General features: G+C 41.5%; 1 protein-coding gene across 1 annotated transcript; it reads left to right on the forward strand.

The window, feature by feature from the left end:
- Positions 1-211: 211 nt before the first annotated feature.
- LOC128711638 (feline leukemia virus subgroup C receptor-related protein 2) lies at positions 212-21,362 on the forward strand. The gene is made up of 9 exons (XM_053806519.1): positions 212-353; positions 894-1,008; positions 3,669-3,771; positions 5,960-6,184; positions 19,465-19,606; positions 19,825-20,015; positions 20,683-20,807; positions 20,886-20,996; positions 21,092-21,362. Exons 1-9 carry the CDS (start codon positions 212-214, stop codon positions 21,360-21,362), a joined length of 1,425 nt encoding a protein of 474 aa, XP_053662494.1.
- Positions 21,363-21,789: the final 427 nt, after the last annotated feature.

Below are 21,789 nucleotides of genomic sequence, written 5' to 3' on the forward strand. Positions count from 1 at the left end.
TTGCAACACTTTACTGCTGGCGCGGTGCGGAGCACGAGCGGAGTTGTGCCGCGGTCACGAAGTAGCAGTTTATAAAACAAGCTCAACGAACGAATCCACCAAAAGCGGAGGCAAACATACCAAAGTTTCGTACGAAGACACGAGGAAGAAAAAGTTTTGATAAGTAGAAAAGTCATCACCATCGTGATTGTGCACCGACCATCCCATCGAAATGGATCTGAAACATTCCAACGTGCCGGAAGTGACGGTCGTGGCAGATGCGTATATGCCCGGTAGCAAGTCGTCGGATTTGATCAAACCCCCGGCAACGAATGGATCGAATGCGACACTCGATAAACCAGCGCTGCCAGCAGGTAAGATGCGGCTTTTCTCTTTTTTATGACATTTAAACTTGAAACTTGAGAACCCATGAACATTATTTATAGACACCCTGTAGAAATATGTTAGAATAGTTCAATTCAAAAGATTATTAAGGAAAAAATACAATGTTTAATTCACATTTGCTTGCAATACTATCAAGTACCTCTATTTCAATTTTAAATAGTCGTGGAATCGACGCCTTGAAGTATGCAATATGAAATTTAAATCTTGTCCATACACTGATAGCGAACACGAGAATTTGTAGGTTCGTCGGCTATTGCGGACTGCAAAGAACAAAATCGTTACTAAATTGTTTAGAATATTATTGCTTCCATCATAAACAGAGATTGCATACTTTCAAGTAATTATTGAAAACCCTCATCAAAACTTTCAAAGCCAACCGAAACCGCTCAAACAAGAATTACATCCTAGTTGTTAGCACGTAGTGTTTCAAACCCGTACGTCAGCAGATCGTTAAAGTAATGTTTTCTTTACTACTTTTCGTGTGCTCTTTAACCATACTCCATGCACAGGTGAGTTCCGGATGTACAAACGGCGCTGGATAGTGCTGACCATCTTTGTGATGTATTCCGCCTCGAATGCGCTGCAGTGGATCCAGTACAGTATCATCGCAAATATCGTGCAGCGGTAAGTGAAAAGGACTTTTACACGAGTGAGAATCATAGAACGAAGGCAATATCCACCATACTTCATATCGTTCGTACCTAGTTTGACCTTTAAACTATCTTCCCGCATTGTACGCTATACTTATCTGAAGAGTTACGAGATGGTGTGCTAGCAGCATCTTCTCGAGGGAGACTTTTTATATTTACTCTAAATTCTATCGCTCCGTGATGCTTTAGATTTATCCATTCCCACAGAGACGCGTTTTATTTTTCTTTTCAACACACACCCTACCAGGCGTCTCCATCGGGAAAGCCTGCGGAGACCCTATGGGAACTTGTCTTTTCCAGGCCACTCTTCTCTACGGTAGTGTGTGCGTGAGAAAGAGATCACGAAAAGGATGGGAGATTATATTGTTTACCTTTGCGCTTAAAGAACGCTAGCTTGATCTTTTCTCCAAGCGTTGTCGTTTATTTTTTTATTCGCCACTGTTTGGGGAAGCGCGTTTTCACCGTCGTACGAAGAAAAGCAATCACGGCCAGGCGGTGAAAAGTGCTGATCGCGTTCCGTTCCGGGATAGAATTGGGAAAATGTATACGGTAAACAAAACAATAATCGAAAAAAGAAGCGTTCTACAATCTGATAATATCCATGGCATGGGTGGCAGGTATCCTCAGGGAAAGCCAGTGTCCCATGATGGGTTTGGATTGCATTGATCAACCGACACATCTGCTGGTGTTATCTTAAGATGGGCGTGAGTGTGTGAGTGCACGTGCATGCTAGTAAGCAAAGGACAGCCGTACGGCGTGGTGTTTGGTCGCGTTTAAAAGATAAGCTCTACGAACGTGAGGAGGAATTTTAAATAAAGCTTCACCGGTGTGCAGGCAACCGAATGGACATCAGGCCAAAGGGGAGAGCGAATTCTTCCATACAATACCGATGGGATTGCCATTCCACACTGAGCGAAATCGGTAGTGAAAATTCACCTTTTAGCTTCCACCTGATGGAGGTATTCGAGCCCTTTTGTGTTGGGTGTGAAACATTTCTTTTTGGGGTGTCGAAACAGTTTTTCATCGTATCGGTGGCGCAAGGATTTTTTTTTTCTGGAAGAGCAAACCGTTTTAGCCTTCGACCCAAACAGACTGAAAAGGAGAAGAATAACATTTACACATGAATTAGGAAATGCCTGACATCGATGGTGGGTTGGGTGGTTGGAACGCAAATAGTTTGCACGTGTTGCCGGAAGCAAAAGGAATGGAAAAAAAACATATCGGAAAGGTGGTATCAGTGTGCAGAGCCGTTGCACGGTACGAGAAAAAATGTGTTGAAGGAAGAGTTCCATCTTCTAGCTTAATAAATTTGCTCAAAATAAGACAAACACCATAAGGCGAAGGAAAGGAAGCATAGAACTGGAATCGTTTATCACATGGTTTCGCGAAAAATTGTTGTTCGTTTGATCATAGTAGATCGCGCTTTAAGATCTTTTGAATAGCAATTTTGTCCGCACACATATTTGTGGAAAAGTGGAAAAATTAAAAAAAACATAACAGAAATTGTGTTTAATTTGTTTAACTCACTAATAAAACTGAATGAATTTACAACTTGTGTTCATAAAATTATGATAGAATTACCAACAATAAAACATTCCATATCCTACTTTTGTTAAGTCCTTAATTGTTTATTATCGTACAACTTCCTTTAATGCATTAACGGATCTTTACAAATCCTCTACATAAGCAGCGCTTAGTTAACCCACCGAATATAAGCTCTTTTCGCGAAATGGAATCGATTTTGACAGTTCCGTTTGCCGGGACAGGAAATCAGATAGGTCAGCACTGGTCAAGCAATAACTTCCACACAAATACCAATGAATGGGCGTTCGGTTTCCTGGCGATGAAATTATACGCTTTTCACGGATTGCCAGTCACATCCTTCTCGCACCCTGGTCAATGATAACAGATTTAAGGTCACTATCGCACACATCAAACGATGCTATTTGGCACCCCTTTGGTGGAATTGCTATCACGGGAAACGGATGGTTGGGGTCGGAAAGTTATGAGCCGGTTATGTTTATCGTGTACGCAGTTCGCTTCGCAGAAACTCGATTTATGAAGCAATTTTCCATCGGATCAGCCCTTCCAATCGAAGCTGGCTATCGATTCGATTAACATTCCCTGACTACTTCAGCTAACTGGACTGCCATTCACTGTGACCCTTAGTATATTAGATTAAAGGATACCGAACTAACCCTTGGCACGTTCAATTTTCGCTTTACTTCCGAGAAGAAAGCTATTACTGGACAAACCAAATGGGGGGGCCCCATGTAGAGTAGATCGATTTGTTCTACTTTGTTGACCTTTGACAACCACACCGCAGCGGTGTGGCTTTTAATTAAAAGTCCATAATCCCATCCTGTCCCGCTCGAAACTTCAAACCACTCACCCAGCAGCACACTCGTGACGTACAGTAAGTAATTACTAATGTCGGCTTTTCTGTTTCATTACATGCCGTGGCGAACTGGGAACGGATTCGCAACGGGTCTGCGGTCTGTAACCACCGAACCGAAATCGTCAAACAAAAAACCCCGTCCGAATCATGGACACGTTTGTCATCTGTACCTGTACGATGCACTGTACCGGCTCGCAACGGATCGCAACGGTACGAACTGGCTGACCGGCAACCAGATATTACAACATCACCAGCACCTGGGTCGACTGGACGTCGATGATTTTCATGATCCTGTACATTCCGCTCATCTTTCCGGCCAGCTGGATTTTGGATAAATTGGTAAGTTTCAAGTACCGCGTGGTTTCAATGCAACTGCTCAACGCACAGGGTAGCTCTGAATATTTGATAAGGGAAAAATGTTACACGAAGTGGTCAAAATTGTATCAGCCTTTTTTATTCGAGTATGCAAATAAATTAAAACGGAAGAGTGGTTACGTGTGCCGGGTTGGGTCATGCCAGGTGGAAAAACAACTCCAGCTTGGATGATGATACACATAAACCTAGCGGAGATAGTGGTAGGTCTATTAGCGAAGGTCCTCACGCTCGGCAGTGCGTTACGATTCCGTAAAATCAATTATGGAACGCGAGTTCTGAAACATGAGCAACCGAGGGGAAAAACTACCACCATTGCATTCCATTGCAATATATCGGAATTGGGCTGTTGATGAGAAAATTCCAGCTAACCAATAACATGGGTTTTCAATTAGAACGTTTACTGACAATATCGATCGCCTGGTTGACAGAGTTGGAGAATTATTTAGCTTTTTTCCAAAAATTGGATAAAAGCGTCGATTATCCGAGTACTTCCTAATCTCTTTGTGTGCAATCTCTTTTTAGGGATGCACATAGAAATTCTTCACTGCTTGTTATCAAAAAAGCGACAAAATGCATAATAAAATGATTTCATTGGATATTACTGATGCTATTTGCTTCATAATAAACAACAAAACAAAACAAGATGCAACTAAACAGCAGAATCAGTTGATATAAATCACATAAAATATCCAAATGCCTGGGTAATACTCAAAAATGTTACACCAATGTAGATAAATGATCTCCTATTATATACTTTATAAAACTGTAATGGAAAATAATATTCTATTCGTCCAAACCATGCAGTAAAGTTAATTGTTCCAAAATATTTCCACATTTGTGTTCGGGCTTGTGCACTATGCTTCAGTCAGCAAAATATCAAGACGAAAATTTTGCCTCCCGATCAAATCCAGCAACGATCGCACATTTCCCAGCTTGCTTCAGACAACTTCGACCGGCACACATACGGCCAAGCAACGAGAAGACTGCCCTTTTCCTGAAACCGTATCAATATCACGGACATGTACCGATGTTTCCGCACCGTTGTAGCTTATCTGCCGGAAAATGTCGAATGCAAATAAATGCACACCATATTGCGAGTGCATTCAGTTACAACGAGCCTGGATGCATGTTGCAGCGAAAAGCTACTCGTTTGTGGATTAGAGAACACTAACTTTCCTTTCGTGTCTGTCTGGCACGCCTGTCACCGCGCACTGTTGCCGGAAAATGTTTCCTCATTTATTTTAATGAGATAAAATCTGTCTCTTACTCCCTGTATCCGTGCCGGCCCGACATACCTAGTTGCCCCATTCGCGTCATGTCGAAGGGAATGGAGCGATGCGAAAGTTATTTGTCCCGAACGGCCCCTGTTGCCTGTTCTGTAAAGCATTTTTTTTATTCTTCGGTTAAGAACAAGTGTGGTTACTATTGAAATGCTTCTGAATGGACAGTATTGTACCGTAGTTGGGAGGGAAAATTGTAAGTGAATCAGTACATTTTTTGCTGTGTGCAAACCGGCCGTATCGGTAGGGTCGAAATGCTTGCCACAGAATTGCATGGTGCAGAGAAAAATTTCCTGACAACCATTTTTCATTGCAGCTGTGGCTTGAATATGAATTTATACGCACAAGTGGTTGAATGGAGTGGAACAGTTGGTTACCCTTTATTGTAAGAATATTTTGTCCTAACATGAGCTACTATTTCCTGTTTTGCCTTACTATTTACTTCATGTAAAATAATGAAACACTTGGTTATTGTCTAAGTAGTATTTCCTAAAAAATATAAAAACATATCAAATTAAACAATGTTGTGGTGTATGAATAATTATAATAATATTTTAAATAATTTTATATTAGATGTATTATATCTCATAAGTTCGAAACTACATCAAATATTTATAGAATATTCATATCTGTCCGAAGTACTCACCAACACTCCCATAGTGTTTCGATTCCACGAACGTCACCAGAATCGTTATAATTGTAACTTAGTAAACCCTTGCCTCATCTATTCCCGTCCGTACCACTACCACACACTTCCAACTGTTCCGCTGGAAGATTTGCTGCAGAAATGAAAACGACCCTCCAGACTCGGCACTATTTGCTGTATAGTTCGTTAAATCATGCTTCTGCTTTTCTATCTTCACCTTCCCCAGGGACTTCGAATTGCTGCCATCAGCGGTGTGCTTGGTACGTGCCTCGGTGCTTGGGTCAAGTGTTTCTCCGTCAGCCCGGATCTGTTCTGGGTGGGTTTTGTGGGTCAGTCGATTGTGGCTGCCTCACAGGTGTTTATCCTGTCGCTTCCGGCGAAGGTAGCAGCCGTCTGGTTTGGACCGGATCAGGTGTCATCGGCTTGCAGCATCGGTGTGTTCGGTAATCAGGTAAGTAATGTATATTCTCCAACATTGTAATTGTTTGGTTAGTCTATTGGTTAGTCTAAACGCTAAATGAATAGTTGGTGTGTATCGCATATGGCAGCGTGCTCCTTTACTTCGTTGGACTTGGGATCTTTTCAAAAGCTTTTATACCAATTCCGTGGAGAATTTTCATCCAATAGGCATACAACTTTAACCATTTTATCACACTCCGTTGCAACCGCCAGCAGATGCACTCGTCCGGGACAAACTCACTCCCCACGGTTTATTCTGTGGCTTCGTTTCTGTGTCATTAGTACAGCCACCATTAAAATGTGTCCCTGGTTGTCAGCTTTACTAGCCAACCAAAGTTGGTAAAATGATAATCTCTTCCACGCACGGCAGCACAACTGAACCGAACGAACCGAAGATAAATCTTCTGCGAAAGACTGTAGAATAGTCTTTGGCACTTTACCACCGGGATAAGCCCCGGACGTTGGAGGCGCCACGCGAAACTTTCGTCGAAACACAGCGTGTAAGAAGGTTAGCATGTTGGTCGTTGAGCTTTCCTGAGTGGAGCATGCAACAATAAAAGAAGAAAAAACTGTCTCGCCTCAATTTTATCCACAAAATAGACCACTTTGAGTTCGCTTCCGGGTGCCGGTGCCCGAGTTCTGCACATTTCGCACCGTTCGAGCTTCAACGAAGCTGTCGAAGGCGTTACGGCGATACGTACAATCTTCCATCCTTGCACGGGTGTTAAAAGCAATTATCCGCCATTCAGATCCATTGCTGGGCGCTCGAAGTGAGGAACAAAAATATATGCACGTTTTGCGAAAAGCTTGCCTAAACTTTGTCTCGTTTTGTTCCCCCACTCGTGAGCGATATGTTAGAGTGTGTGAGAACGTGCGAATTGTTGGAAGTTTCCAGCAACGAATAATAATAATAAAAAGTTTATTCGGAACGCAATTTTCTGGGACAATAAAAATAAAAACTGGATTGCACGGGTTATACAATAGATGAAGGAAATTTAGAATAGAGGAGGAAAAAACATGTGTGAAAATGGCGCACAGCTTGCAAATGGTGACACAGACAATATAAAAGACAATTAAATGCAGCCGCGGTGGTTTTGTTTTGTGGTACGCGCATGGAATATCTTTGAAGTTGTGCAAGAATATTGTGTTGGATTGTTCAAATTTTGTACGACGATTTTTTTTTGCTAATATCAATTTGTTTTTACATCCAACTTTTTATTAAAATAGTGAAAATTTCGGCATGATATTTAACTGACTCATACATAGAAAGAACTTTTGGTAAATTTTCTGATGTCAAAAACATCAATTTTTCAGACATCGTGTGATGTATAGCTTCTTCAGCCCGTCTTGGTTTTAGTCTCGCGACGAAAAGGTATTTAACGGAAATCCCGAAGATTTGTTTTTAAACCTATTTAAACTATAATTGTTCTAATTCCATTCATTCAAAACTGTGCCACACTCATTAAGACAAATAAAACCCATGCTAAAAACATCACCGCGCACTGCATACAGTGCATCGATTTTACCAGAAACTCAATTGCATTACTGTCTTAATTAATTAAAATGCATTCAAATGTACGGCAACACAACAAAAGCGTAACAAAGCAAACGCGAATCGTGGCAATTAAAATGCTTTTAATATACTCGTGGGCTTAACATTCTTTTTTTTTGGTTTCTGGTTCATTGAAACAATACACAGAGTGTAAAGAGGCACCGTAACATAATTAGCATTCATTTTTATGCACTTTCGTTGCTCTACGGTTTGTTTTGTATTGAAGGGATAGAAGTTTCTGCTTTGTCCATTAGCTATTCAAAGAAGCTTTTTTTGTCGATTGGTCCACTGTAGTGAGAATATAAATCACCAACAGCTACAGCTATGCATTACATTCTTATTGATGCAATAAATAAATTATCCGTCCACATCGTTCCGGTTGAATCGATAATTTATCTTCCAGATGTTTCCAGTCACGCCGGACGGATGAACCGCCGTGGATCAATTTGCTTGTTTCTAATTATTTCTCGATTCACCGTCCTGATTTCTCGGCGTTCTGTTTTGCCTTCCCTCATCATTATCGACATCATTTTCTTCGGTTCCAAAATACCATTTCCTTAGATTGGTAGTAAACGATGAAAAATCGGTTGTTCAATCGAGTGAAAATGCTATCAGAGCTGACGGTCTCGTGCGGGATTGAAAGGAAAATTACGCTGCAGGAAAGCGCTCGCCTGCCTCACTCTGTTTTTTACTGACTTTTCTGCTCGATGGCCTAATGGTACGGGAGCACAAAACTTTCATTCTTTACGTAGTCTATCATCGATCTCCCGTGTGATGTTATTTTCCTTCCCACAGTCATCATCCCTGCTTGGTGAAGCCAATCAGCCCGTGATGGAGATGGTGTAGAAAATGGGAAGGCATTTCGTCGCTGACCCAACCGATGGTTGATTGCTGTCGGTGGGTGGTATGGCTGGATATAAAAAAAAGGATCCAAGAACAGGTCTTAGAAGGAAGGAGCGAGTCGTTGGAAAGTTGTTGATCACAAGTTCAACATGAGAGATGCTTCATTTTCATTATCTACTCCTTTACGCTACACCACAGTGAGGAACAATGGATGGTGCTGAAAAAGGACTACAAACGATTTAGTTTCTGATTTGAGTGATGTACTAGTGCAGCGGAAGTAGTACCAGAGCAAAAATATATATCGAAGGGGCCATAAATAGAGCGAACGGTTAATCACTCAACTTTACGTACAACACTTCGAGCGAGGCGAACACAGTGTAAGCGAACAAAAAAGTGGTAAATATAAGTCGCACTTCTCTGCGCTCTCTCGCATAGTGCTATGAACTTTCTGTAGCAAATAGGATGATGATGAACATTATTCAACAAATTGGACGTATAATGAGCATATCATAAAGTAGGTCTAGAGTTCTGAATAGTTCAATGAGGATGCTTGTTTTCCCGGAGTGCCTTTAAGCGATGGTGGTTCACATCTTCAATCATGAAAGTGACGAGTAGATGATGAGATGGTTATCATCCTATTTTCTCTGTGATTGTGTTATGAATAAAGCTAATGTTGAATGATTTCAGGCGAATCATAGTTGAATTAAATATTTAGAGCAAGAAGAACATTACGCTACTCTCAATTATACAAAGAAGCTGTAACTAGCGCCATCTACAGTTGAATGGTCAAAACAAAACTTAAGCCTAGGATTTAACTAACTTTTGCTGTATTAAAGTCAGGACAAGTAAACATCAAAACATGACATTAACAGTTGGTAGGCGTGTGTGTGAAAACTTAATGTCACTGACAGCTTTATTTATACGCGAAAGGTTAATCTGTATCGGTTTGTCTTTCTGTCTGTCGGCTTTGTCTTGATGTGTGATTAAGTCCGACGAAAGCTAATATCCTTTCGCTAATACAACCCCCAAGACCCTTCTATTAACGTACCCAAAACAAACACCACACAAAACTTTATTAAACCCGATTTGCCACTCTAGCCACACACTTTCATAATCTTCTTCGATCGCGCCTGTGAATGTGTTACATACTTGCTTGTGGAGAGCATAGCAATCCTTAAAGGAAAACGACTCTAATAGAGGACGTCGAGTTGTCTAGCAGGAGAGCAAAAATCATACCACCGCACTTACGCCAGCGGTGTTTGTTTCCTGCAGACGAATTAGGACTGTCGCTAACGGTGTCAGAAGCAACCGAGCAAGCGTACGAGCGTGATTTTACGTTACCGCGAAGAAGCATAATCAAGATGCGGAAGCGGCTTTTATGCTAATTTGATGATCCTACAATTCCCATCCATCCATGGATGATGGGGGCACAAAAGGACGAAATCCGCACCGAATTCGCGATGTTCGTGCTAGTCTTCGTACCAAGAAGCTCGCACTGTCGTAGCCCGTTTTTCCAGGAATACCAACGCCGACTGTAGGAATGGTTTCGGTTCCGTAATCGATTTGCAGCGGAAAATTGAATTTCATTTGCACGTGCTTCGGAAAAGAAAATTGGTTTTCTGCACTGCTTGTGCATGTGTTTTAAGCATGGTAAGAACTGATGCGCTGGTATAGAGGCAAGGGGAAAACACAGAAGCTTGCTTTTCTTCTTTTTTCTCAGCACAAACACTATTTTATTTAATAGCTGGAATAGATCTTGCGTGAGAAAGCCATTCTGATGCCATAAAATTTATTTGTGTGGCTTGTTTTCTTTTTTTACGTGCGACACAATTGAATTTCAAATTGCTTCATTATGTGTTGAATTGAGCATTGTATTTGGTGTTAAAAATGGCCCTTTATTATTTATATGAAAACAAAAGATGAAACAAGAAAAAAATCAATTCTAGTCGAGAACTAAATACTTCATTCGACTGTTAATGATGATGTGTGCTTGCTTAGGTGCATGGATTTATTTGATTTTTTTACGTGGATCACTTTTTGCTATACTTCGTGAAATTGACATGACCATAAATAAACTCATTGCATACCTTTAGGCGATTACATCCATGCACTAATGTTATGTCATCCATTAGAGGATGTATTCACTATATTTATATTTCCTTATTGACACTGAAATTGCTGAATTTGAGGTCGTATAAAAACTTTACTGCATAAGTATATCCATTATACATATAATGTAAGCCAACTGAACAAAATGACTGATCCGCTAGTTTTGGTGTTAAGACTGCTTCACCTTAATTACGCATTACGTTACTTTGTTTTGACACCTGGCAATGTTCTCCACTTTCAACTCCATTATGTAATAATTATTCAACTGAATAAATCTCTCTCCAAAGTGTGCCTACACTATCCAAAGGGAAGAACATATCTTCCACATTTCTCATACATTAACTTACTCCCCATTAAACTGTCCGCATAATGAAGCATGCGAGTAACATACGTTAACACTCGCAGAATCTTCCATTGCCGTACACATCACTCGCACACTAATTAAGCCTCACTCGTGGGTGTTACGTTGAGGTTAAACGGCACAAGTTATCCAAAAGTCGACCAGATTACGGCACGGTTTGCTGCCAAGGTCGGACAGCTTTGTTTCTTTCAGTGCCCATGTTTGCCACGAGAAACCAATCAGCGTCATTGCCAGGCAGCACGGCTGAACGGATGAGCAAGTCGTGATCCTTGTTCACGCCATACGCGTTCGCCGCCAGTGCACGCGTAGCATAATAAGCGCGGCATAAGCAATAAGTGTGTGCGGGCTGTGTATTACCTTTGAGGATCTAGACAAAATTTGAAGCGGGTGTTCAGATTCAATGAGCATATTATGAGCCCGATAATAGGGGATGCTGGAGGGTAAAGCTGATTTATCGCTGTACGTTGATTGCCCCGTCGCAATCCGTGACAAGCCGCGTGTGTGTGGAAGCTGTTTTAGCAAAAGGAGCAATCACATCGCACCAAGCATCATCCAAAGTGCGTGTGCAACAAATGCTTTCCCATCAACCAGGCGTCCCCATCGCTGAGAAATGATCGTCGGCATGCGTCAGCATGTTGCCTCAATGAAATGCCAATCATGTCGTATCAATACAGCTTTGGAGCTGTACAAAAGTGATCTGATTGGCTGGTAAGAAATATATCATTTTTAAGTGCTTGTAGTGCACCCAACATATGGAAGCGATGATCGGATAGATGAAAAGGAATAAATAACTATCCTTCAGGTAAATTGCTTTGAAGCCTAAAATCTGTTTCGGTGCACTAATACTGTCCCTAAATAAGTAATAGTTCCGTCACACGTAACAGCATTGTTAACTCTGTCAATTGTTTTTCCCGAAAGCGAAAGATGCAAATACATCGCTGTACAAAATGTGCTCTATACACCATTTTGCTTCCGCTCAAGCAGAAAGTGTTTCAGATAAGCCCGGAGCCATAAATAATGCCTTTTTTGCTCGTCATGTGTGGGCTACACGTGCCTTGGTTTGTTTTTGATAAATGTAGCGGAATCAAACAATTGGACGAAGAAAGAAGAATGCTCCATCCGTACCGGGTGCACTACGTGCGAGAGTCGACAGATTCTGCGTTATGCTCGCGGCCAGATAGCTTTCCATCCTTACCACAATGCGACCACGTGTACAACGTGGACGTGTATGTTTCGATAACGGCAGATTAATTTTTTTTGCTCCATGTGGCGTTTTTCCCGTCATGCGTAAAAATTGCTTACATCCTGTAGACCGTTTGAGTGTTTGCGCGTGTTGGTGTGGGTGCCCGAGAAGATCTCAAGTACTACACGTATCGCTCTGAGCCGCCAACAGCAAACGTCCGGAAAACGGGAACCCACTTAAGCAGATTATCGATACAAGTGGACTCGGGGCATGATTTTGACCGTAGCGGTGGGACGGAGCGAAGAGCAAGTTGACAGCATCCATTCATGAATGCGTCTGCGTTCGATAGCTTGCCATTCATGCTGATGATGATGATTATGATGATGAACTAGGCATGAACACCATTAGGTACACCGCTAAACGTTCCGTAAGGACGTATGTTGACCGTAAGGACAATAGCAAACAAATGGATCATCATCGGTTGTATCAAATACAAACAGCCAGGTGGGGTAGTAGTTTTAGTTGTCTAAGCACTAAACGAGACGACCATTGTTTGATTGATTGAAAATGCGTTCTATTCGTATACTGTTTAGCTCTTAAATCTTTTAATCGTCTGGACGCCCAAAGGTTATAAACCGTTTTCCAAGATAAACTCCAGATATTTTGAAGCAGATTATTATTGGTTCAGCTTACGAACTGGATCCGGAGTTTTAAACATAGCTTTAGTAAAAATGATCAAGTTGAATGCCATGAGTTCTAGTATTAAATCAGTTACTATTATTAAGCGTTAATAAAGATGCTAATAACTTTGTTGAGACTTTCATAAAGAGTATATCAAGCAAAAATAATTTATTTTCGTTTCATACGGTTACTTTTATAATTCAAACATTCAAACGCATCTCGGCAAAAAAAACCCATCATAAAGCTGTCGGATCACTGTTGCGTAGAATCATTTCAGCTATAATCTAATTGAGTCATTGTGTCACCATCCTACCGTTCTCCCAGCTCTACCAATCGATTAAGGATCCAGTAAATGGAGAACGGATTGGCTGACTTGGTTGGAAATTTTATGTGTCCGTTTATCGTATTGAAACGTTTCTCCCTGATGTCCATTTTCATTTCACATCCATTTCACAATCACGCATCCGGAGGGAGGTTTTCATTTCCAAACGAAAAACGCTTCACTGCTGATGGATTTCGGTTCTCGATTCTAGCTCCATTTTATTTTTTATTTTTGACCAGCAATAGGATCTGTTGATCGTTTCTGTGCAAAAGGTACGATGACAAAAAGGAAACTACCTAACGCAGCAATATTCACAACCCCATGGAAAAAAAGAACCTACCCCAAAAACGCATCGCACTAGTACGCCATTGGTCCGAAAATTCAATTTTATTACACACCGTAAATACGCCGTCCCATCCATCCTCGGGCACAATTCATGGCAATTGAAACTATTCCCCTGTGGAGGAACAGTTTGATGCAGGAACGCATCAAAGCGAGTCTATATGGGTTGGGAGTTGAGTTTTTGTACGTGCGAGAAATGACATTAAGAGAAGCTTTTTTTTTGCTATCTACCTTCAATTCAGGAATGGAGTCTGGGATTTCAACAGGCGGGGCGATTTCTTTCACTTTAACTCACTTGGTTGGCGCGGGATTCTTGCACCATTCGCAGTAGAATACAACAGCCCGAAGGTGTTCACGATGTTTATCAAACAGATTGAATCAAACAGAAACGGCGTCAGTGAATACGTGCAACAGTTCTATGGCCAAGTTTTCGGAGTGGAATGAGAAATGCTCTATTCAGTTCCTCGAATTGAGTCGAGTCTTTCTCTTGATGGAAAGGTGCACAAAATGAAGTGTGTATGTGTGCATGATTTTTTTACTCCTCAAGAAACTTTCCTCATTCTGGCTCTATTCTCTTCCGATGACAATGTTTGACTGCTGCACAAAGCCGATTATGGGGCAACTCACTGCTGAGTTTATTGTAGTAGTTTTATTTTTAATGCTAGTTACAAAGGAAAATCTATTAAACCTTTGCAACTACGAAATCGGCATTCACAAAGTGAAAATACACCTCGCAGCATCTTTACACTGCCCTAACGCATTCATCCGGTGAGAAAGGCTCTGCATGAAGGGACACTATTCAACAAATTGACCAACGAAAAGAAAGCCATTTAGCTAATGCAATGTCACCCAATGTGACCCCTTTTCCTTCACTCACACCAACCGATCGGAACGTTCGTCCAAATTGCAAAATGCATCCGCAACAAATTGTGCCTGCATGGGCAGTAAATTTAGTTTCATTTGCTCCACGGCCATTTCATAGTGCTTTGTGTGGAGCAACTCGCTCGAAGATTTTATCTATCTATCGGTTGTCTGAACATGTCCTAACAGTAAAAGAGGAAAAGTTGGTCCTTTTGAAGACCCTCCTGCCCAGTGGCAACCCCTGTGGTACTATATAAAATTATCCAACCGAGGACAAATATGAGCGTAAAGAAGATACCAAGCGTCTGCAAACACACATAGACACCCGATTGCATGGGGTGTTTCCACTGGGTTAAGTAGTATAGATACTGTAGGAAAACGAAAACAGAAAAGTTAACGTAATCGGAACGATTAATTCGAAAGAGGAGAAAACTTTCTTTGTCAACGATAGTTTTTTCTACTCTTTTTCATCAGCATATCGTATGTATCACTTTCTGTGAGATGAATTAACCTTACAGTGTTTACCACTTGAAATGTGTTATAGTAGTACAATGTTTCGAATGTTTATCAAAAATCCAAACTTTTGATAGCTTTAATAGAACTTTGCAACAATGGGAGATATAGATAGAGACCTAGAAGCATTAAGTTTTGTCATACGAAATATTTAGGTGGAGTTTGGTTGAATATTATACTAAATTGGAAAAATTACCCCCAACGAAGTATAATACTTTTACTTTTATATAGCCTTTAAAGGTATTTATTTTTTAATATAATACCTTTACTTTTATATAGCCTTTATACAAAGCCACTGCCAAGATTGCTTCGCAAAAGTGAGCCTCAACAAAAGTTTTGGAAGACTCCAACGCAGTTTGTTTCAGTACACTGATGTCATCATTCCCTGATATATCCGTAGCAAATGTTGTCACCATGGGCCCATACGGTAATAACATTAATCTTTATTTATGCAAAACCATCACGTGAATATGCTGCATTAATGTAACAGAGTTCCAATAAGCTATACTGTAAGTGTTTTTAATATCTACAATAAAGGAATCTCAGTTTGCTGTTAAATTTCTAAAGAACTTTTAATCAGATCGAATCAGATTAAATCGCAAGAACTCTTGCAGTAAGACACAAAGATTACAGATTACAGCTTAAATAAAGCTTAATGTCTTCCAATAGCTCACATTACACCTTCATTGAATAAAAAAGTGTTTCATTGATCACATTTTTACGTCACATACTGTACCTACACAAGAAGCACAGCACACAGCTTCCCAAATGGACACAGATTTTCATCTAGGAAAATTTACCGACCATAAATCATCAGTTTAATCGGCATTCTTTTCCACTGTTGAACGCTTGATCCTGCGACTGGACAAAAGGTATCCGTTTCACCCCTTATCGCATTCTCGGATCGTACCGAACCGGACAAATAGCAATTGTTTAGTGTTACTGTTCTGCAATTGCCAGTTCCTGTCCGTATACTGTGCTATGTTAGAACGCTTCCATCACCAAAACATAAAACGAGGTGAAAGGATTTTGCTCTTTTCTCAAAAAAGAAAACCGACAGAGAGTAAGCTTTCACACCCTCATGAAATACCCCAAATAACAAGTGTTGAGATGAAAAATGGAATGGTGCTGGTTTTCTGTCGCCCAAACAACTTACGCACCCGAGGCTACAAAAACCGTGCAATGGAAGGACTTTTCAATGCAGTTTTTGCTTCTCATTCAGCCACTAAAAACACAAAAAGTTGTGAAGCTTCCAGCTTTTGAGAAGCGTGCCTGCGTTTTATCACAACCGGAACAGCCATCACGATTGGGACGGTCGAACCGAACACAACAGCCAAAACCAAAAACACAGCAACCATGCAGGAAATAAGATCCTGAAGTAATTCTGCTACGGTTGGCCTTTGCTCGGTTCGAACTATTACAAATGGTAGGAGGAAAAAAAGGAGCCCTAGAGCATCGGTAATTGAAGGGTCCGTTGATCTTCCACTCTAGGCGCAGTGCTTGATTCATGTCGCTACGTTCTTCCGTACGGGTGGGAAACCGGAAACCACCTCGACCGGTAAGTGGAAGGAAATTGAAAGTATCGACCTTTTTCGAGTGCGAAGGCGACCATGACCGTGAGAAGTGGAATTTCTGTGATGTCTTACCGTCCATCATAAGGCCTACGCATATAACGCATGAAAAACGTGCCTCTCCTAGACGTTTGTAAGGGCCGGCGTTTTTAACGCCACAAAAATAAGGAAATTAGATCGCCTTTTTTCTCCTTACATAAGCTCTTCTACACGTCCGTGGGTGTAGTAATGTTTTAACATCATTTATTGCTCGTTTGCCAAAAAAAAAACGTTCCTGATCTAGCGCACTCTGTATCGGCAGTGTGTGCGAGAACGATAAAGGATGGTTTAAGGCATGAAAATCGGTTTTCGATTCCATCCAAAAGGCGGTCAGCTGTCGGCGATATTGTACAGATCGTAAAAAATCTAAATCGTCAGTAACAGATCTCAGCAACCATCGCGCTGCTGTGGGTAAACCGATTTTAAATTCCGTTTCCACCCCTTCCACTGTTGGAAAAATTCGTTTTGATTTATCGGTTGTCAAACGTACACCGAACGCCCTTGTAACGCAACTTGTACCCGATGTATCGTTTAGCAAGGCGTATGTGCTGTAGTTTTGAAAGTTTTATTTCTACTTTTAAACCGGAAAAATCAGTTTCCAATAGCAGGACAATGTATTGCCCACAGTCACGTGCGCCGATTGTTTGTGGCTGTGGCGTTGCAGCCGTTGGACAAGTTATCTCAATAAATATTCATGAACCTGTTGTGAATTCACTTTGCAAGATCACAGCTTGGGCTGGTTCTGCTCGGCAGATAGTGCAACAGAATCGTGCCCTCTCCCTCACACTCTTCAGACTTTTCCACATGAAACTTTTTCCCAATTTGACAATAGTCGAAACAAAGCGCAAATCTGCCATCGACTCTGGGAGAAGTGTTGTTTGTTTGTCAGATTTATGTCGCGCGAGCTTTCACATAAACGTGTGATTTCATAAATTCTCGATATCGGTTGTTCTTGTGTGCATATTGGATTATATTATTTAGTCTCTTTTTTTTCGCCCAACAGAACATACAATGATTATTGAGGTAGCGTCGTTCATAATTAAGTGCTGTCACGTAGCATGGTTTGGGAAATGATGCATCGAATGGGAAAACATGGAATTAAATGGTCGATTTATTTTTAAAAATCAAGTGGTATTTACGTGATGTGTATATTTATTCTGATTAGTTTAATTTAATTTATCTTAAATTTCTCAAAACAATAATTTAATTCTGCTCTAACTCTTGCTCTTAACATAGCTCTTTTGTCCCTATGTACTGTCTGAAAAGATTGTTGCGATTTGATTTCCGGTGCCATTGTAGCGACATAGTCATCTCTACGAAGTGTAATGAGCAGCATGCAAGAGAGTTCTTCTTGAAACAGCTAAAAACCACCTTTTTAATGGCTCCTTGTTCCTTTCATGCAAATCTTTAGCTTTTCGGGCACTCTTCTCTATGCTGCACATATAGCATTCAGCTATTGAGCATATAGTAGAGCAGTTCTGAACCGAGTTTCCTGAAAACGAATCGGTGATTTGGCCATGTCAGTACGTACTGTGAGCAGGCCAAGGAAAAAGATTCTATTGACAAAGCGCCAAGAGTTATGACTAAGCAATTACATAACTGACTTTATCTTAGACGAGCTTTGCGAAAGCTATTGCCAAAATTAGAATGGAAAGATCTTCATTAAAAGAGATGTAGAGACGACTATGTAGTCTTGTTTGTTTGTAGTCTTGTACTTTGTAATTGAAAACAACCCACACTAATTTTAAACTACACAATTTCTGTTCGTTTCCGTTCGATGATTGATCACGTGGAAATTAAAACCAATGTCATTTATTACTGTACAAACACGCCCACACATACGTATAACTAGCTCATTCGGCACAAAATATCGATTGCACCCGGTTCAGCATAATTACGCTGCAGGGTCACACATGGCCCATACGTAATCTGCGTGTCAGAAGCTGTCACGATACACACATTCATCAAATAGCTACACCTCCTTCTTTACACGCCCGCCACATTGTATGAATAATTTAAAATATGCTTAATTAAACGCCATCCACCCAGCCACCATTCATCGTCACCTGCCGTGCACCAACCGTCAACAGGCGACCCATAAACGATCGTTACTTTCCACTTACCAGCTCATCTGGATGGGAAAGTTCGTGAAAATGGCGCTAAAGCACCACGGACGGGGCTGAAGCTGTGATGGGGTTGTTGCAAATAATTTATTAACTTACGAATCATGATCCACTGCACATCCCTCGAAAGGCAACACATCCACGGGGCGCTTCGGGAACATTTTCCCTTCGGTACGGTTTCGGCATGACGGTGTCACACCGTCCCGGCTGTAAATCAATCCCATTTTACAGGAAGCCACCCGCTATGGAACATCCCCATCCCCCTTGGCAGACACGTACACGTATACAAATGAGAATGTGAATTAGTTTTCCACACTATCCTCCAAAACACTTAACCTCCCATGACCCAGCACACCGGTTATGGCGGGGAGACGAAAAAATCCCGGGAAATAATAAGCGCTCGAGTGTGGAAAAATAAAACCTTCCACACCGGACGATCGGACAAATTAAACCGAAGCGAACGAACGTTTCGGGGCGTTTTAGCATGCGGCTAAAGCGTTTCCACTCTTGCGGAAAACTCCGCCCAAACCCATAAAGGGCCGTAGCGATAGCGTACGGTTCGCGAGGCTACGACAAAAAGGATGAAAAGCAAATTTATTCGATTTAATTTAAATCTTGCCAACGCACTGGAAAGGAAGATGGTACACCACCACCAAGTCCTGCTCTCGAAAACGCACCGCGCACAGTCTGCCAGAATTTGGCTGGCCTCTGTTCTTTCTCCAGTGGAATTATAAGTCTTATTCGGGTTGTTTTTTCTTTCTTTTACTTTCAGCTCGGTATAGCGGTCGGGTTCCTTGTCCCGCCGATGCTAGTGGAAAACCATGACGACATCAGCCTCATCGGTGATGACCTACGGCTGATGTTTTACATTGTGGCCGGCGTCACAACCGTACTCGTCGTGCTGGTGCTGTTCTGTAAGTTTCCCTACATCAATGGGCACGCGCTTTCTGGTGTAATTAAAAAGCACCACACAAACACACACAAAAACAGTAAAACACAGTAGTTTTGTAATTCATCATGTCGGCGTGAACGTTCGACGAAACGGAGCAGGACGAGGACGAGTTCGTGTTGTGGTGTGTTTGGTTAATTAAAAACATCTTCCTGTTTTTCTTCGCCTTTTCCATGGTTATAGTCTTTAAGGCAGCGCCACCGACACCACCGTCCGCTGCACAGGAAGCCACGAAAACGCCCAACCCGCTGCAATCGTCACCGTTCCTGCACTCGATCAAGCGGCTCATGCTCAACCGGAACTACGTGCTGCTGCTTATCTCGTACGGCATGAATGTGGGAGTGTTCTATGCTATCTCCACGCTTCTTAATCAGGTACGCCTTTGAACATTATTCTAAAGCATCGTAAGGTTCTTTTTAAAGATCCAAAAGTTCAAATGTGTCTACCATTTTCAAACATTTTCAACTAAGTAATATTTATACTTAACAAAGTGACACTTTTCATATGGTTATTCTCACAACAACAAACAAGGATTCCAATTTTTCCGAACAATCTTTGGAGCTTTTCGTTTTAGGAAATTTAAATTTTGTTTAGATTTTGAAGTATAAAACTTGGTACATACTTTGAGCTAGCTATTAGAAATTAGTGTCGTTTCCGACCAATAGAGGGCGCCACTAGACATTGTGACGTGTGTTGCAAATTGCCTATCTTCTTCTGACTTTAATTTACCATCTGCTTTTTCCGAGATAAATGATCCATCAGACTTCACCCCATTACCAATCCACGCCAGGGCTATACCATTCATTAGTTAAATAACTTTTTCTGTGAGGAGTGAAGAGGAGATCGCTCATAATTGGGATTAAGCTTAATTTAAAGGGAATGAAACACTCAACGGTTGTCATCTGCTAGATCGTCACTGCTGAAATACGTTTAATACGGGGAGGACCTTTTAATTATCTCCATCCAAGCAAACGTGTCCATAGCATCATTGAGCAGGATTCTTACATTAGCCGTTTTTTGTGTCGTTTCGCGTTGTTGCAGATTGTTCTGACACATTATCCCGGACATGAGGTTGATGCTGGACGTATCGGTGTGTGTATTGTGTTTGCTGGTATGCTTGGATCCGTCGCCTGCGGTATTGTGCTGGATAAGACGCATCGATTTAAGTGAGTGTAGTGAGTTTAAATTCTTTTTAAATATATTTTCTATTAATTTTACTCGCACCTGTGTTACTACTTTTACAGAGAAACCACACTGGCCGTGTACATTTTTACCATGATTGGTATGTGGATCTACACCTTCACCCTTTCGGTTGGTCACATTTCGGTGGTTTATGTTACATCCTCTCTGTTGGGGTAAGTCTTCTCAAGAACACTAGCCACCAAGTGGCTAAGTCCTGCACTCCATGTTGTAACGACGCTTGCTGTACCGTTTTCGTCTCTCTGTGTAGCTTCTTCATGACCGGTTACCTTCCGGTTGGGTTCGAGTTTGCGGCCGAGCTGACGTACCCGGAACCGGAAGGTACCTCGACCGGGCTGCTTAACGCAGCGGCCCAAGTCTTCGGTATCACCTTCACCATGCTCTACTCGGAGCTACTCAACACGCACGGTGACATCGTGGCGAACGTAACGATGGCTGTGATGCTGCTGGTCGGTTCTGTCGTAACCGCCGTCATACGGTCCGATTTGAGGCGTCAGGCTGCTCAAAACCCCAACCCGTAAGCTGAGTGCCATCGGAGTCACCCATCGCTAAGATAAGTGAAATTGTTTAACAATAGGTTAGGGGTCTTGTTGCGACGGTGAAAGAAGATTATTCTTCTTTAAGGTTCTGTAAGCTGGTGTTACTATTTGTTAAAATTGTTTTATATTGTGTAAGTGAGTCAATTTCTAATCCGTTTTCTTCCTGTAATAGCTCCACCTCATATTAGAGTCATACATCAGAATCGTATTGAAGAATTGGGCCATTTTTACTATAATAACTATCTAGAACAACACTTTAACACGACCATGCGGTGAGTCATTAAGGATCTGAACCAAATCACCCGGAAAAGAACTAGTTGTCGTTACAATTTGGCCGGATGTGATTCCGGTTGAATAGGTTTACAGTGTAAAACAATGACTCAAGACTGGTTGACCCATTGCTTTGTTA

Source organism: Anopheles marshallii, chromosome 3 (genome assembly GCF_943734725.1).
Source record: "Anopheles marshallii chromosome 3, idAnoMarsDA_429_01, whole genome shotgun sequence".
Classification (NCBI taxonomy): domain Eukaryota; kingdom Metazoa; phylum Arthropoda; class Insecta; order Diptera; family Culicidae; genus Anopheles; species Anopheles marshallii.